This window comes from Artibeus jamaicensis, unplaced genomic scaffold (assembly GCF_021234435.1).
Source record: "Artibeus jamaicensis isolate MK-2021 breed Jamaican fruit bat unplaced genomic scaffold, CSHL_Jam_final contig_384, whole genome shotgun sequence".
NCBI lineage: Eukaryota > Metazoa > Chordata > Mammalia > Chiroptera > Phyllostomidae > Artibeus > Artibeus jamaicensis.
In genome coordinates this window covers 15,402,572-15,422,014 of record NW_026521810.1, presented here as the reverse complement: position 1 = coordinate 15,422,014, position 19,443 = coordinate 15,402,572, and the positions used below count along the sequence as shown (strand labels likewise).

At 41.6% G+C, this 19,443-nt stretch overlaps 1 protein-coding gene across 1 annotated transcript in view; it reads right to left on the bottom strand.

Moving 5' to 3' along the window:
* Positions 1-18,698, bottom strand: part of SUCLG1 (succinate-CoA ligase GDP/ADP-forming subunit alpha) — a 34,950-nt gene extending 16,252 nt beyond the window's left edge. The window contains exons 1-5 of the mRNA XM_037159698.2: positions 18,576-18,698; positions 9,978-10,081; positions 7,264-7,380; positions 3,762-3,974; positions 3,557-3,614 (exon numbers count right to left, since the gene is read on the bottom strand). Of these exons, the coding sequence (XP_037015593.1) occupies positions 3,557-3,614; positions 3,762-3,974; positions 7,264-7,380; positions 9,978-10,081; positions 18,576-18,672 (589 nt within the window). The 5' untranslated portion in view covers positions 18,673-18,698. The remainder of the gene's footprint in view (positions 1-3,556; positions 3,615-3,761; positions 3,975-7,263; positions 7,381-9,977; positions 10,082-18,575) is intronic.
* Between the last annotated feature and the right edge of the window lie 745 nt (positions 18,699-19,443).

The following is a 19,443-nucleotide window of genomic DNA, read 5'->3' as shown; positions in this document are numbered from 1 at the left end:
ATTGCATTCCTGAGCATCCCAAATAAATGAAAACTTATTACAAAAACCAGTATACAAATGTTTATATGTTTATAGAAGCTTGATTTATAAAGCTAGAAACCCACATATTTTTCAAAAGGCAAATGGTTAAACAAATTATGGTAAATTATACAATGGAATACTTCTCAGCAATAAAAAGGAATGAACTCCTGATATATTCAATAACCTGGATGAGTCTCCAGAGAATTATATTGAGTGTAAGCAGCCAATCCCCAAAAAAAGTACATAGTGTATGATTCCTGAAATGTCAAAATTACATAAATGGCAAATATATTTTAGTTGCCAAAAATCAAGAAAGAGGTCAGAGCAGGAAGGGGTTGGTGCAGCTACACAAAGGCAACATGAGGGATCCCTGCGGTGATGAAAACATCCTTTATCTTGACTGTATCAATGTCAATATCCAGGTTGTGACCTGCTATTACAGCTTTTGTAAGATGTTACCATTGCAGGAAGCTTCAGAAAGGGTTCACTGAAATCTACATGTATTATTTCTTACAACTATATGTGAATTTATAAGTTTCTAAATATAAGAAGTTTAATTAAAATAAAATTTTTAAAAAGGATGGAAGGGTCAAGTGTGTCATGTGTTTGTCAGTAAAAATAATGTCTATCATATCAGAAAAAAAAAGGTATAGTGAACTATCAAGTTGGAATCCAATCACTTCAATGATATTCAATTAGCTGGCATATACGGAACGGGTCTGCTTGGCAGTGGTTAATGTGGCTCAGCCCTGGTCCCGAAAACCAACAGGTGCGAGGCGGCACACTGGAGCCACGCCCACAGATCGCCCTTCCCATGGGGAACCAGGCCTGCATTGTACCTACACTGCTTTGAGATTTGCTTTTTGCTAAAACTCCTTCACCCTGAATTGAGGTAGCAAATGTTCACTGCATATCTTTAAAGTAATTTCCTAAAATCTATGCTAAACCTCCCAAGGATGGAGTGTAACCAGTTCAACCACTTTTTCCCTTGCATTTACAACATTCTTTTCTTTGTTATCTGTAAAAAGTAATCTCCTAAAGCAAACCTGTGCATAATAAATGAGGACCTTCCTGGAGGTAATGCTCCCAGAGAAGCAATAAAAGCCTGTCCAGGCAAGGGTCAGGGCGCCCTGTCACTCAGAGTGCCCTGCCGTCCCTTTTCTCCACAGGACTTCTGCAGTGCACGTGAATTTGTTCATGGTAGCCACAACCCATGGACCCTGGTGGTCGGAGTCCACATCACACATACACTTTTACTTACTCATTACCACAAACTAGAAAGTCACCATAATATTGCACTGCTGTCATAGTACATTGGGTACTTGTATGTCCCAAGAAATACCTATGAGACCAAAAATTCCTTCCTCTCCCTAAACTCTTAGCTTAAGGTGATAAGACGACAAGGCTTCAGAAAACATTAGCACTGGTATCAAAACAGATATTGTCAGTGCATATAATCACATTTTCTCTCCACACCTTCTCAAAAATCTTGTAGTATCACATACTTTATTTTAGGGGAATTTGTTTTAAAGTCCTTCTTCAAAGGAATTAAAAGCAGTGTCCCAGAGGACTGTCTCATCAATGTGTTATAGCCATTCAGAGAACCAAGGTCTAAAGGGTTTATTCCCCTTAACTTCTGTTTTTTGTTTTTTAGGGTTATGGTCATGTAAGAAAGCAAGGTAGTGATCACACAGGCAGCTCGGCACAGGGCACTCCTTCCATGGTCACCTCAGTCCTATAGCCAAACCACTCAAGGCAGACCAAAGAGCACGAAAAGACTCAAGTATGACGGGAGCACTCAATGGGTCAGGCTCCCACCAGAACTCAGATGGTTAATGGAATTCCCTTGGAGAGTCCCCTACTGGCATCAGCACTGCCAGCTCTAAGAGCCATTCATAATAAAGAAAATGACTTTCAACCTAGTCCTGTAAACTACACAGCCAACACTCACTTACATACTACATTTAGTATTATTAATAGTTATGGCCTATAGATAAATTACTATAACCACTGGGCAGAAACAGTATAGCTTAGTGAGAGGTGTGAAGAGTAGAACAAGAATAATGGGCTCTGAAATCTTAATTTAGTTATTACCTTGAGAACTAAATAAATAGCAATACAATTTTCCCAATAAGTCTGTGATATCCAAGAGGGCAAAGTAATTATAGGACAGGACACAGAAAAACTAACAATAAAAATACTCGCATATATTCAACAAAGAACTTATATCCAGAATTTTTATAGAGCCCCCAATAATCAACAACAAAAATCCAATCCAATAAAAAAAATGTAAACAACTTGAATGGGTAATTCACAAAGGACGTAAATAGCCAACAACTACAAGAAAAGATGTTCTACATCATTATCATCAGGGAAATCAAAACCATAGTGAGACACCACTGCACTCCCAGGAAAATGGCTAACATCAAAGACTGACAATACCAAATAATTGTGAAGATGTGGAACAACCATAATGCTCAAACACTGACAGTGGGAAGGTAAAAATGAACTGCCACTTTGCAGAATTACTGTGCAATTTATTAAAAAGTTTAACATACTTCAACTTTATTACTTAGCAATTGCATTCCTAGGTATCTTACCCAAGAGAAATGAAAATGTGTCCACAAAAAGACCTGTACATTCACTGTAGCCTTATTTATAATGGCTCAAACCTGGAAATAATGCAAATGTTCATCAATGACAGAATGAACAAACTGTGATATAATTACATAACAGAATATCACTGACAGACCTAGGCAGGCCTAGGAGGAAAGGAAAATCACCAGGTGGAAAACTGTCCAGTAGGAAACCAGAGCCTGGGAAACTGCCTGCCGACCCTACCGAGGACAGACAGATGCCTGGCAGAGACTGGGGTCCTCCTATTCAGCATAAAAAAAATGCAGCTTTAACTTGAGCTTGACAAGATATATCAAGAACAATGATCAGCAGAAATGGCACCCAGCAGCCAGCTCTAGCCAATCAGACTCTGACACCTCAACCAGTTACCCTTCGTGGCTTTTTGTGCTTAAAAACCCTGCCCTAAAAACAACCAAGCAAGTCTTAAACTCCCTAGGCTGGCTATACTTGCTCCACTTTCCCTCCCCAAGTCCCAACCTCCCTAGCTTGGCTCCTCTTTCCCTCCCCAAGTCCCAACCTCCCTAGCTTGGCTCCTCTTTCCCTCTTATTCCCTGGTAATAAACCCTCCTGCTTAACTTGCTGCATCCGTCTGGTTTCTTGAGCGACTCCGACCTGACAATTACTTAGCAATAAAATGAAATTAACTATCGATATATGCAAACACACGGAAGAATCCATGGCATCTGAGCAGGAAAAGAATCTCTGCCCCCAAAATATTTCCACAGACTCTACAGAATCATTATGGCTTCTCAAATTCATTTGCTTTAGGCTATCAAACTGATTCACTACAAAACTTCCTTGGCAATTGAAATGAATTTGACTTACATTCACAAAAATCTGTTTTTAAGTTCTGAGGTTAGGGCAAAGAATTTTTTTTAACCTTTGAAAACATACTCACCAATTCTTCCTTTTTTGTGAATGTGGCCAGGCATGATACCAATTTTACACTCTCCAGGCTGAAGGAAAGTAAATCATAGTTTCAGAAAAGTGAAAAAAACTTCTCACTCATAGGACATACACACAAGTACACTGGACTGACCCAAAGGTAATCAGCCTCATGAGAGGCAAAGGCCAGCCTTGTGGATACATGTTTTTTCACTCACATTGATGACTCCAGGGCAGTTTGGCCCAATCAGCCTTGTCTTTCCCTGGCGCAGCAGTTTGTGCTTGACCCGTACCATGTCCTGCTGTGGGATACCTTCCGTTATGCACACGACCAAGGGCACTTCCGCCTCCACAGCTTCATTAATGGCAGCAGCAGCAAAAGGAGGAGGGACATAAATGACAGAAGCTGTTGCTCCTGTCTGTTCTTTGGCCTGAAATATTAACCATGAAGCATTTATTACTGGTTAAATCATAAACACTGAAAAATGAATCCAACCCCATGATACCACCAGGAAACCTGGGATGTCTTCATGGCCTCCTCTCCATGCCCTTGGAATGCCATTGAATTCACAGGTTCTATGACATCCCTCAGGCAACAGTGTATCAGTGAACCTGAAAGCACAGCCTGATTTGCATTGGTGTCCCTTCATTCCTGTGGTCTTGTTTACTTTTTTAGTTTACAAAACAATGTATCACCTATTCACTCCCAAAGATGCTATACCTCCTCAGGAGAAAAAGGACTATTGAGTCCCTGAGCCTTGGGACTACACTCTCAAACCTGTGTTTAAAAATATATTATACTTGATAAATATAAGAGACAGCAAAAATGAAATGTTTTTAGCTGACAATTTTTACTCTAAAATGAACTAAAAAGCATAAGTGGCCACAGAATAAGAATGGGTGAAATAAGCATTAGGGTATACACTACATCACCCCTCATAATGCAAAACACTTAAAGACCATCAGTCTGACCGCCCTTTTTCTCTCTGGACACAAGCCTGTGGTTGGTCTGTACATCCTCTACATGTGTATCAATACAGATGGAGCCTTCTTTCCACTTCCATATGTGGCCATGTCTCTTCTGCTGTGACAGAAGCTCTGAAGATTATCAGTGATCTCTGACTCTCCAAAAGAGCAGCACCTATTCTGCAGGAGGCTCTACACGGGTCTCAGTTAAGCCTTCCCCACAACCCTGCATGCCTTGACTCTGAGGCCAAGAGATATTAAGTAATTTGCATGAGCTTGCACACCTAGGAAGTGGCAGAGCCAAGATTCAAACCTATGTCTACTGATTTCAAATGTCTATTCTTTTCAGTTACAGCAGGCTACCTCCCTGCAAGTCTTCAAATGTAACTTAATCATGCTATAAACCAAAAACTTTTCGAAGGCTGTGCAGTGGGACTTCACAATGGTTAATACAAATACAAAGGTACATAACAGACAGGTACAACCAGAAGGGGGCAGAAGTAAAACACAGTGATTCCCCACATTCCCAGAAACTGAGAAGCTTTCTCTACTGCATCCCTAATAAAGAGGCACCCTGATGATGAGAAGAACGAGGTCAAAGGATGCTGACAGACCACCCACTAATGATGCCAGGGGTTAAAACTAATTTTTTTAACATTTTATTTACTTATTTTTAGAAAGAAGAAAGGCAGGAGTAACAGGGAAAAAGAAACATCACTGTGTGGTTGCCTCTCACGTGCCCCCTACTGGGGGCCTGGCCTGGAACCCAAGCAGGTGACCTGACTGGGAATGGAACCAGCAACGCTTTGGTCCATGGGCCTGTGTTCAACCCACTGAGCCACACCAGCCAAGGCTAAAAATAGTTTCTTTTAAAAAACTCTGTTCCAGGTGGTAAAAACGAAAGGGGCACATTAAGAAATAAAAAGTAGGTTGGAACCAAAAGTCAGATCATAGGCATGTAGGTACTTTATGAAAATACATCCTACAGTTCTCTACCTCTTCAGGCTACAAAGATTGTCAGAAGCTGGACTGTAATAATGAATAACAGATATCCATCCTACTCATTCAGAAAGCTCATTGTAAGAACTGAAAATGTGAGAAATAAACAGTATCAATCAAAGAATTTACAGAATATTCCAAATAGCATATCTGTTTGTATCATGTTGAATCATAAATGAACTGTTAGTAACAAAAACACTGTTTAAAAGAAAGCAGAAAAAGCTAATGACAAAGTCAATCTACCTAGAGGAACTATGAAAGCAGCTCCTCTCTCTATTTGGTGATCATAAAAGCAGCCATTATATAATTTAAGGGGAGGAAAAACAAAATAAAGCAAAAAGACTTTAAATGTTTCCTTTATAGACCATATGATTTTTAACTTTTTTAACTCTATAAAATAAAACACTTAAAGCACACACCATATAGCACACCCTATTTTCAAATTTAAAGAAAAATAAAAAATCAAAATTTGAATATTTATGTTTTTTTACATCTTAGGATTCAAAGTATAAATTAACTTCAATTTGAATTTAGCATTCTGAAAAGAGATCATCTATAACTCTATACTTTACAAAAAATGCAAAACTGCCCTGACTGGTATGACTCACTGGATTCAGTGCAGTCCTACAAACCAAAAGGTCACTAGTTCCATTCCCAGTCAGAGCACATGCCTGGGTTGTGGGCCAGGTCCCTAGTAGCGGGTATGTGGGAAGCAACCATGCATTGATGTTTCTCTCCTTCTCTTTCTCCTTACCTTCCTTCTCTCTAAAAATAAATAAAATCTTTTAAAAAATAAAATAAAATAATTAAAAAATTTAAAATGTAATACTTTAAAACATGCCCTAAAAGAAAGGGGACAGCAGTATATATGCTTTTTATCATTAGTACATCACTCCAAAGTACTGTTTACTTCCTAGATATTTTTAATTAAATAGTCAAGAATTTGTACTACTATTTCCTTTAAAATAGTTTTTGTATACATTCACATTAAGTACAGAAAGAAATCCCACAGGGCTTAAATTAGCTCTCTACAAAGGCAAAAATGAGATGTGGAAAACACTATAAAATTTAACTTTGCATACCTTCATATCATCTGAATTTGTATTTTATACACATTTTACAACAAAGAATTAAAATTAAGTTTAAACATCATTTTTAAAATATTAAGAAATCAACAATTTGGGGAAAAGTCAGCTGTGATTTGTCCAGCTGACTCAGCAGCTCGGCTTTTTCACACAGGAACACACTACTCACTCTGGGCCCTGCTAAGCCCGCCACTTATCAGTCGGACCCTGAACCTCTCTGCACCAGTGAGACCCTTGTCTTTAAAATGGAGGTGATAACAGCACCAGCCTCAGAGGGCTGTGGTGAGGCCCAGACGAGGCAATGTACATGAAGCACCCAGACCAGTGCCCAGTTAGGTGGTGAATGCTGACATGTACACTACTAACGTCTGGGAAGAAGGCAGGGGAGAAAGGGTGACAAGCCAGAGAAGAGCCAAGCCACAGCTCCTCTTCCCTGAAGAGCGTATGTATGCCTATAAACAAAAGTGACACAGGCCACGGAGCAAACATCCTCAGCGTAGGTCACTAAAGTGACCCCACCGCTTTTTACTGTGAATTAAATCTCTCTAGGTTACTGGATTTTAAAATGGCAAATGACTCTCTCAAAAGGGACACAATTAAGATCTTTATCCAAAGTATGCTGACTGTCCCCTGCTTTTCTTCTCCTGCCACAGACAGGGACATTACGTACCTCCTTTACAGTATTAAAGACTGGTAAGCCCAGGTGCTTCTGGCCTCCTTTCCCTGGAGTGGTTCCTCCAACGAGTCTGGTGCCATATTCCAAAGCCTGCTGGCTGTGAAAGGTGCCCTGAGGGGAAAAAGCATAAGACTCAAGAGAAAAGACAGGCTAGGCAATCTTCAGCAAGTTGGACAAGGAAAACAAACAAGTGAACTACTTCTCAGAGTATACCAGTAACATAGAGCCAGCATTCTCATCACTTACTGAACGAAGCTTTAAACCATGGAGCCAAACAGGCCTCTGCAAAGCCGAAACAGCTGTGGCTGAGGATCGGACATACCCTCGTACAGACTTAACGCCGCTTTTTCACTGTTGTTCAGCTCCTGATGTCTCACATTCCTTTTTACTGAACTTAAAATCCACGGTCAATCATTACAATCACACAGCAATCTTGGCTCTCTCTCACTTCAACTTATACATCTGGCAAAGTCACAACCTTAATTAAATCCAGCTACCTACTCTAAGATAGCACATTTGCAGCCAAACAGTAGCTAAAGAAAAAAAAAAAACTGTCCTAACTGATCTCACTTTAAATTAATGATCACTAACCTTAAGTGAGCCTCTTAAGCTGTGCAAACGTCCTACACATCCCTCTCGCTTCTCCACCTCGGCACTACTGATGTTTTAGACACACTCACTCTGTTGTGGGAGGTTGTCCTCTGCTTTGGACAATGTTTAGCAGCACCTCTGGCTTCTCAGTAGATGCCCGCCCGCACCACACGCTTTCCCCCTCCAGCTGTAACAACCGAAAATGTCTCCAGGGACTGAATGACTCTCATTCACTAGGCCTCTGGGGCTCCACCTCCCTTCTCTTTCTCTCTCCCCTCAGATATCTTTTTCATCTAAATGTGTGCCCTCGTGATCTCATCCCTTATCATGGCAATAAATATCCCTATGGAGATCCCCCCACACACACACAGCTAACCCAGACCTTTGTCTTCGATCCCATACTCACATGTCCACCGCCTGTGCGGTATCCCCACTGGGGAACTAGTAGGCATCTTAAAGTGCCCACTACTGAGTTCCTGATCACTCCCCTCGACAGGCTACACATGTGAATTAGTAACAACTCCACTCACAACAGGTGTGCAGACCAAAATCACTGAAGTCCTCCTTGATTTTTCTCTTTCCCTTACTTACATCTCACATCAGATACATCAGTAAATCATACTGCCCTGCCTTCTAAATAAAACTGACATCTCCCCCTTTCTATGGCTTCTGCCTTGGCCTAAGTCACCATCAACTCTTGACAAGAATATTGCCCTTGCTCCCTCTCAATCTATTCTCAACAGAGAAGCCGGTGTTCTGTTAAAACATAAGGAAGATCGTGTCACTGCTCTACTCAAACCTTCCAGTGGTTTTTCCATCTCCCTCACAGTAAAAGCCAAACTCCTTAGACTGGCCTGCAAGTCAGTAGCCAACCAGCCTCCCCATCTCTGAACCCTTACCTGCCTGACCTCATTTACTGCTCTCCCATTTCACGCCAGTCACAGTGGCCTTGACCTCCCCTCAGAGTACCATGCCCTCCTCCCTCCCCACCAATAACACACTGCTCCTAAGTATCCATGCGGTTCACTCCCACGTCTCATTTAGATCTTGACTCAGAGATCGGGCTTCCCCTGACCACAGGAGATAAAGTCCTCCCTTCCCCACCCCAACCAGCACCAGGACTCCACAGACGTACACAAAGCCCTCCTTTCTCTGCTTTATTTTCCACATAGCATTTCTACCTTCTAACGTATCACGTAACTTCTTTACTGATTTTGTTGATATGCTTCTCTCCTTGGCAACTAAAATGTAAATTCCATGAAGGCAGTGATTTCTGTCTACTTTGCTCACTGCGAGATGGCCTAAATCAACACATTATGTATAGTAGGCTCTCGACAAGTACTTACCGAAAATTTTATGGATCTATGCTGATCCAACTACTTAAATTCTACTAAAGACACAAGACATAGGCCTTTAGAGGGACTCCAAAATTTCCTAATTCAACTTCTTCACTTTTCAAACTAGGAAACTGACTTGTCTAAGGTCAGTGACTGAATTTTGGAAAGAAAAACAGCCCTCCCTTTCAAGCAGTGCTATTCAAAGTGTATATACTTGCTGGTCTGCAGTAACATAAACACACACACACACACACACACACACAAGAAAAGGTAAAGAAAATAGATGGGAAAGGTCAATGTGGTGCTAACTGGCCTATCTCAGATCCCAGGAGCCTCTCGGGGCTTGAGCATTTCCCCACCCTGAAGGCAGATCGGTGTTCAACTGTGTATTTTTGTTTGTTTGTTTGTTTGTTTGTTTTTTGTATAAGGCCTAAACACTCGCCATGTGCTTTACCTAGTGCTTAATTAAGAAAATCGTGATCTGTTCTGATGCTGGAGGAAAACCAGTGGTGTTACACCTGCTGAAGAAGAATATGTGGGTTTACAAAATAATGAAATCCTCAGGAGGAATTTTCAAGGTAAGTTTAAGCACCATTTTCATTTTACGAGCTGAATATGGTAACTGACCTGCTGCTAAGACACAACTCCACTGCGATACTGGATTACTTTTCTGCCACCATCATGTATTATAATTTTTGTTAGATTAAAAAAATAGAAAATCATTAAAACATTTTTTACATCTCTAGTATACATCATTTTTAAAAATCATGAAACACATACCTGCTTACCAGTGAAACCCTGGCAAATAACCTTTGTATTTTTATCAACATAGAGGTGTTTCCGGGAAGCTGTATAGGAACAATGCCGAATTCCATTCTTTTGCACTGAAAAGTAAAGCAATATGACACATTATAATTTTTCCAAACTTCTGGCCCATCCATTGAACTTGATGACAAAAAATTTTAAAAACCTTCTAAAGCAGGATTATAGTTGTAATCATGGCAACTATAAATGTCTCTTTTTAAATGAGACACGTTGACCACCTAGATAGATTTGAGAGACAAAAAAAAAAAACACTTCTATTTTCCAGAATCCCCTTTACTGAGAACAACAATCTTAAAGCTTTTTCTGAGCTGACAGAGAAAAGCCCAAGTTTATAATCTTCATTCCTCAAAAGGAAAGCTGGGACTGAAAGACAAACAGCTCAAACTAAATCCGAGGACTGAAAACCAGGTATCTCTCCTCCCACTAATGTTTCCTGAACAGCCACATGCTTTCCCCAGGGGGCCCAACCTCTTTATAAACAAGTGAAAGAGAAAAAGGTCATCAGAACTAGTAAGAACTCCACAAATCATTCCCCAACAATAATACGAACATTAACTGTTGACATTAAGTATTAACACTAAATGTTAAGTTTCAAAATAAAATTTATCTAAAATATAACCAAGGTTAAGTCATAGAATATAATTTATCTAAAGTAATCCAAAATTAATTTGATCGCTTCTGATATAAGACTTAAGACTTTATACATAAAAAAATAGGGAAAATAAAATAAATTGAAAAAGCAGACATGGGAGAAACATTCAAAAAAAGAAAAGTTATTTTCATCAACCTATCTCAACATAAACTGAGAAATCTAAATAGTTACTAAAGCCAGCTCCCCATATTTAAGAACCAGTAGAAAATAGAGACCAGATGAATTAAAACCGTGGGCTACTTCTAACTACCTTTGTTTAGAGCCCCGAACCGCTGTCTCTGCAGCCCACGCCTGGTCCCTTCAAAGTGCTAGACTGTCTACTTACAACTGAGGTAGCCCAGAAAAGCTACCCCCGGAAAAGAACATCTTCTCACGTTTGTCCATGTTCTACTCCACAGTTTTCACCTTGAATCGCTGCCTCAGGCTCATAAGTCCTTGGGCCTTAGGTTTTGTAAACGATCTGCATCTGGCCCTTTGAGCACCCCTTGAGTCATCTCCAACTCACACACTGAGCACAGCTTCTAATAACTTTGAAGGTTGTAGTCCCCTCTACCTGCAGAAGAGAGGCCCAAATCTCACCCTCATCAAGGAGACTTATCAGGAGAGGAGTCTTCTATGTACACAAGAACTGCTGGATGACAAACGACTGCATTTTTCAACTATACTGTTCTGAACAAAGGGCCATAAAGGAGCACTGAGGGTCAAGTCCTGGCATACTGGGCACAGCTAAGCATCTGAACACTCCAGGGCCAGTGGACACTCCAACAAGAATCTGTGACCTAAGAGCCCACCCTATCCAGTGCTGTCACTCAAGGCCTATTCTTGTCCTTAGCTGCCAGTTTACCAGCTGGATACCCACAACAGTACTTATGGAAGAGCTATACCCTTTTCTCCCCAGCTGCTATTCCCCGTAGAATCTGCTCCACCAGCCCCATCCCCCTTTCTTGGAATATCCAATTAATAGTCTATCTATGGGGAGTTTTCAGACAGGAAAGTAGATTTCATTCTACTGTGAGGGGAAAGAGGGATAAAGAAAGTAGGGTTAAGGAATGGATCCCTCATTGGGGCTACCTCCAAATTGAGCCCTGGGCTACCAGCAATTCACTCCCAAAACCTGATGCCTGACTTCCCAACTCCTAAAAAATGGTTTGCGTTCCTGGCCATGGGTAATCTCTCAGGAACTAAAAACTCCCTCCACCTCTGCCCTGCTCCTGGCCCACGCAACCAAGCTTGGCCCCGTACCATCCAAACACACACCTGTACCCGCACTACAGAGAGAAACCAGTCACAGGTCCTAGATAAGGAATCACTGACCATCACATCCCTCCTTTTTTGCAATACTGCTCTAGAACCTGTAAGTCAACTGAAAGAAATGCTGGCAATCAAAATGGCCTCTGAACCCCAGAGAAAAACCCTGCAGCGCCCCCAGCTAGCCATGATGGTATTCTGTAAGCACCACAATGCTCTTTTAATCCCTGACACTCACCCCACACCAGAGGAGGAACCTGCCCTGGTCCTTTACACCAAGCACACTCTCCCAGCTGCCAGGGCTTGAAGAGGACCTGGAGGCCAGCTATGCATTATAACCCCTCATAATACTTTTCACCTTCTCTTACAGCTTCAAGTGACATGTCCTCCAGCTAGGACCATCTCTCAGGCTCCCATCGCTCCACGCCACCATGACACATGCAACAACTGGTGGGTGTATTTAAGGTAATACTAAGTCAGTGATAAGTCTTACCACTTAAATACAGAATTAAGAAAATTCTTTCTCTTTTACAATTTGTTTGTATTCGGATTAAAACAATGCAAAACATGCTTGCATTCCAAATAAAACTCATCGAATTTTAAGTCACCTATGCCACCCTTCCCCACTTGATGCAATCCAAGGCCCCGAATCACAGGCTGGAGGCCTCCCATGAGCGCGGTCTCTCCTCATGGCCACCTTCGCACCTCTTCACCTTCCCTCCCGCCTCCACCCCCCTCTTTAGCTTGGGCTGGCACAGAGTGCAGACTACTAGGTGCTATAAACATTAAATGTGTCAGACTGGCTCTTTGCATTTTCTTTGAAAATCAATCCCTACTTGATTTCTTTTCAACCCAAATTATTAATCAGTATCTTAAGCTATGGAAAAAACTTATTCTACTTCTGCTGAAGAATTCAGAGGTATACTGTAGAAATCAACTGTCTGTCAAATCCTTAAAGAGGTTCAACCATAGTTTGGTTTTAAACACAAACCTGACCTCTATGACAAAACCAGGAAATAACTAGAGTAAAGCTATTGCCCGAAGTTAAATCCAGAACACAGGGCATAGATTAGTGGCCAAACCATATTGCAAACAGCTCCCACCTTTCAACTAGAGAGTCAATGCATTCAATTTGCTGAGAATTTTACTTGTATTAATTAATATACTTCATTTAAATAGACACTGCACAGGGAGGAATCCTTAATCTACACATGACACTCACGACTTGTAAATACAAGGGGTGTGAGGGGACCTGGGACTAGAAGAATGGAACCTGCAAACATTTCCTTGTGGTATATAATACTTAATGCCACACACTGTATGTTGGGTACAAATTTTTTTTTTTAGTTTTTTAATTCTTTTTATTTTATTTTATTTATCTTTAGAAGGGAAGGGAAGGCGAGAAGGAGAGAAATATCAATGTATGGTTGCTTCTGGTGCATCCCCTGCTGGGAACTGGCCCCTGCTGGGAACTGGCCTGCAACCCAGGCATGTGCCCTGATGGGGAATCAAACTGCGATCTTTTGGTTCACAGGCCCGTGCTCAATCCACTGAGCTACACCAGCCAGGGCGGGTACAAATATTTTGTTACCTTCTTTACTGCATTACTTCTAAGTAAACTTAAAGTTATTTCTAGATTATTTCACGTATCACCCGAGTATTTTCAGAAGTTCTCACTGTAAATCCCTGAGTATAAAGACCACGTGTTGTGTGCCATGGTGCCACCCGCAGGCCATGGCACAGTGCCTTGCAGAGCAGGTACACAGAAAACGAGTGAGTTTCAGAACCAGCGACAAGGTCTGTAAGAGACACACTTATATCAAGCAAAATGTCCCAAGTTCCACCTCTTTTTGTGTGATTTGGGAAATGTCAGGCTCGCACTCCCACTCATCAGGAAAGGAAGGGATATATCTATTTTCGTGCATGCGAAGATCCCAGGTCTTCCTACAATCTGCAGATTGCACGTCCAGTCCTAAACGCTACTAGCTGGATCCAGTACAAATTCCATGCCAACTTTTTTTTTAAACAAATGAAATCCAGAAGCAGTAATGTAATACAAGTGGACTATTTCACTATTGGAGAATAGAAAGAGCTTGGAGCAAAACATACCACAGGCACAGTTATGGCAGTGACAGGCTATAAACAGGAGCGACAACTGATGACGGAAAAAATGGTAAACCAAATATGAGGAGGCACCTGCCTTTACTAATATTAAGAAAATGAGTATTTTAAACTAAGCATCACAGCAGCCTGTGGCGGGGCACCAGGCAAAATCTCCCACTGGTGAAGGCCGCAGCTGCCAGCCACACCTTGGGCCACCTAAGGGTGTGTGGCAGAGTAGCATTCTCTTCAGGTTCTTAGACACTGGCCACCCTAACCTTGGGACTGAGTCCCAGGAGTACCTGAGAACACAGTCCCGGGAATCAGACACGCCTGGGCCTAAGTGTAAGCTCAGCTGTTCACCAGCCATGTGACCTGGGGGAAGGTCTTTTGATCTCCCTTAGCCTCAGTCTTCCTATCTGTAAATGTTGTAACGGCTGCCCACAAGGTTACTGTGATGTTGATATGAGATGATACCTATAAATTGGGTAGGAAAATGCCTGGTATACGCTCCCAATATTGGGTTCACATCCTATGTAAGCACAAAGGTAAATCCCCTCCTAGAAGATAGCACATATAATTCACATTTTAAAATAAGTCCAACCAGAATGTTTTAATGTATGTCTTCATGTATACCCTATATATGTTTATGTATAAATATACTAATCCATGCCTATATATAATATGTACAGGCACAAGTACATGTAAATTTTCAACATACAAAACATTTTGAAAGGGGCAGTTGCACTGTAAAAATAGGGATAATACTATGTACCTCATGGGCAATTTGAGAATTAAATGAGTTTGTAATATATGGAGCATATAAAATAATGCCTAGGCTAGAACAAGTGCTATTTCACTATTAGCTACTTATTATCATTATTATTACTGATGCAGAATGAGAAGACCAGACTGCTCTGAGGTGTTCATTGCTCTAAGTGAACTGCCTGGTACTAGGAATTCAGGGCAGAACAAGATGAACTCAGGCCCGAAGCTAAGAATGAAAGGTGCTAAATGTAACACAGGCGATGAAGAAAAGGGACTGAGAAATCTAAGAAAGATGTATTTGCAGCAAGAGTGATACATTTGTATCAGTCAGCCACATGCTGAGTCCTCTTCCACCTAGAGAGCAACATCGTCTATAAAGGATTAATGAAGCTACGGCCAAATAGCCTGAATACAACTCAAACCCAATAGCATGTTCCTGACCAACATTCTGAGACTCTGTCCCTGAACACACTGCTCCTCAAACTCCCCTCTCAAACTGCATCCTTATCACTCATTTATTCATTCATGTACTCATGAATCTAACAAATGTACTTCTATTAATGTACTATGCATACATTAATACATTGTACATATTAATATTATACACAAGTAATATTAACATACAAATGTATACTTAATAATATATATATAATAATATACATAATATATTGCCTATTATGTCCCCTACCTATTGAACCTGAAAACATAGCGGCGTAGCTCAGCAGCCACTTACTCCCAAACCAACCCGACAATCCACTTCTTCTTAGTTCAACATTTGCTTACAAATCAGGCTTGGCTGTAAGGACCTTATCTCATCAAATCTAAAACACTGATTTTAAGAAGAACTATTAAGTACTAGGAAGAAAGAAAAATGCTGCCAGTTTACTGTAAGATATATCCTAATTTTAGAAATGTTATGTTTTTTTAAAAAGTGAGTCTGTAGCAACAAAATGCCTGTCCTTTGGCGAGATGAACTTGTTCCCTATACTCAGAAATTATTTTGAACATCCCCAATTATGCTTCTATGGAGGAACAACTTTGATGTGAGAAAATCAACTCACTTTTTCCTCCCTACATTGATGCATTTAGACCAAGGCCATCTTGTAGTTCTGAAATATTAAGACCTGGTTCTTAGATGTAATGTCAATAAATACTAGTATCAGAAACATCACTGTTGAGGGCCCCCTTTTCCCAACCACACCTCCGAATGTTTTCCCAATTCCAAAACAGGCCCACACAATTTGGCAAACCCATGGAAAAGGCAGGTGGAACCTTTGAGCAGGGTAATCAGTCACCTTCTCGAGAAACCACTGGGACTGCCAAAAAAAAAAAAAAAAACATCAGAGCTTCAAAAAAAGGAGGTGTATAGCATCACACAGCATGTATTAGGAAGGACACTGTGGAGTCGGACGACCTGCACTCAAGTACCTATTCTGACACTGGCTAGGAAGCTTACTGGGTTTATTTCCTCACTTGCCAAACAAAGGTATGGAACTGTAAGGTTCACTGTCCCGATTTCTTCTAGAAGGCCCAACTTACAGGAGCTCCTGGACTTATGTTTAAAATGACACTGATTGCTTTATGCTTCTTGAAAAACTTAACTTTAAAGGTGCCTATAAAAACAAGCTTTCTCCTGAAAAGCTTCTTTTTCATTTTACTTTCTCTCCCACTTTAACTGGATTATTTCCCATTTTCCAAAAGCTATAAAACTGGGTTTTTTCACTCAGAAATTTCTAAACATTCCAGGCTGCCTCCAACAGAGTTCTGTAAGGGATATACAAGTGTTTGGGATTTATTCCCTAACTCAAATCAGTATTGCAACATTTATGACCTACAACACAAAATGTACCATCAAATAAATCTTAAGAGAATGGAAGGAATAACCCACCCCACCCACTGGCATTTCTGGCTTTATTAGTAACTTCAGAGCCTAATTTGTAAATACCTTTATAAAAAGTTTGCAAGGTGGTATTGTTGTGGATGCTGTTTTTCAAGTGGGAGGAAAAATGGGCTTAGAAATGTGGCATGAGAAAGACCTAGAGGATTTGGGGCTTTTCATACATCAAAAACTGTAGTCTGTAACTGCTCTAACACAGGAGAAATTTAGTTTTCTCAGAGACCTCTCAGACCCTTAAAAAACGGGTTGATCACATGACCAGGATAACTGAAGACTGCTCTAGCAACAGAAAGTTCAAGTAGATAATCTCTTAAGACCTCATGATCCTGAGTCTAAGAAAAAAGAACTTTCAGTTCTGTGGAAGGACTACTCATTACTAAGAGTGGATTAAGGACCCTGACCTCTCAGACATTCTTCCTTCCTTCTCTAGACTCTCCTCCAACTAAGACAGCAAGCTAAGATTTTTTCAGAAACTCAAAGAAGCAAAGACCCCACGAGAAACACATGGGTGTCACTAATGCCTTTCTTCCTTCTGCCCACAACACCTTCAAAGGTCCTTTAAATTATATAATAAGAATCTCCAGAAAACTTTGCCATAGAAATCCAACTTTTTCCTCCTTACCAAGAGTATGCCAGACCTTGTCTTCAAGTAAACTGATAATTAAGTGTAGTTATTGAGCACACATCCATTGCTAGACACTTCTAGACTATAACCTTCTTGAGATATGAATTGTCTCATCAAATATCCAGTTTTAGCAGAAGAGCAACGCAGAAGGAAGAGAACTAATGTTAGTGTCTATGTCATCTCAGGTGCTTTATATAAATTGTTTCATTCGTTCAGCACAATGAACGCAAATCATTTTATTATATCATCATTACTAGAATGCACATTTTTTCACTTTTAACATGTCTTAAGTCAGGATGCACTTGACAACCAATGGTGTGTCACAATTTTAATTAGCAATCATTTCCCACTGTTAATGGTAGACAAAACAATGGTGTGTCTTAAAAATGATGATGCTTCGAATTCATTAAAATATGGTATTATTTTCATGGGATCTGAAACAGAAACTGAGAAATAGAAGCACCCAGGACTATTACACAGACTGTAAGGAACTGGCCAGACTTCAAACCCTGATGTCAGTCTGATTCCAAAGTCTCTTCCTACACAACCTACCTAAAAACAGAGGCTTTGAACATGGCAAGAATTTTCAACAGTCAGCGTTATTCAGTGACTAGAAACCTTGGGTATTAAGTTTTCAGGAACTGAGGGTTCACACCGCCTGGCGTGGGCATTGCAAACAAGCTGGTTAAGGTCCCGGCCAACCCTAAGCTTCTAGAAGTCTTCTAGGCTATGCTGACTCTAGTTACAGAACCTACTTCTCTTTGCAAGCCCTACAACGTACATTAAAGATAGCTGGAAATGTACAACCCTTCTACACATGTGACAATCTTACACAAGATTACCCCCCAATTAGTAATAGGTAATATGGAAGATAAGAACTACGACGTATCTACCTCCCATACCTCTAACTCCAGACGCCCACCCTCCCAGTTGAGCTCATCCTGGACCACCTCACGTCTGACTCCTACGTAGGCCAGTCTGGTAATGGTCCCCATCCCGCCACTCACCACTGCTGACATGGCAAGAGCAAGCCACCAAGTCTGCCTGGCTCTCAATTCTGAAACCTGGCTCAGCCACCCTACTGCCCCAACTGCCAGCAGCCTAAGTCACGCCTCCGCCCCACACGTCCAGCCAAGTTCCCCGGACCCCAGAAGGTCCCTGATTTGGGGCCGGACTCTCGCAGCTCCCGGCCCCCGCCGAGGTCCCGCCCCGGTGAGGCCAGGAGCCGCGGAGTCTGGAGCAGAGCGTCCTGGCCGGACTCACAGAGGAAGGAGCGCGACAGGAGGCGGGCGGCGGTGAGGCCACTGCTACCGGAGGCCATGGCTGCGGTAGCAGCGGCGACGGCAAGGACTGCGGTCATCCACCAATGACACTCCCAGGCCCCCGGGGACCTGTCAGAGGCCAAGGCCTGTGGAGGAAGCTGGTGGCCAAAGCAGTCGCCTGAATGAATTTCCACCCGCTGAGGCCTCTTCAGCCGAACACCGGGAATCGCAGGTGAAGAAGAAAAAAGGCGTCTTAACACAAAAGGGGACAATAACTTGGCTCTCCACCGGAAATGTGGGTTTGAACCAATATTAATTACAACGGCAGCTTAGGTAAAACCCTACGCCAGGCTGGTCACCGCGTGGCACTGTGGGAAATGTAGTTTTTTCAGGGCTGACACTCATAGTTCAAGTGGGGCGGCGGTGGATGCCGGCAGGGAAGGGAGTGAAACACCAGAGATGAGGTGGCGAAAGGAGAGATGTAGGGTGCAAAGAGCAGTAGAGAACTTCACGTGGCCCTTGGCCAAGCTGCACCTCATTTTCTTCGTCTGGCATATGAAAAGCATAGCACTCCTCATCGCCTTGAAAGGATTACTATCCTTAATCCGTCCATCATCATTAGGGGTCTGAACTCAAGCTTGTGTCCAGGGAGGGTAAATACAAGAAAGACCGAAAGATATCTTATTGACACTGAATTTCTTGGAATATGAATCTTTTGGTAAAACAAGCTATCATAGATACAGCCTTTGACTAGCACTAAGTGAAGGAGCGCCTCTTCCCTGGGGCTCCTGGACGACTGAAGTTATAGGTCAAGTGTGCCTTCTCCCGCTTTGCACAAACCTTCCCATCATTACTCTTCTGTAAGAGCT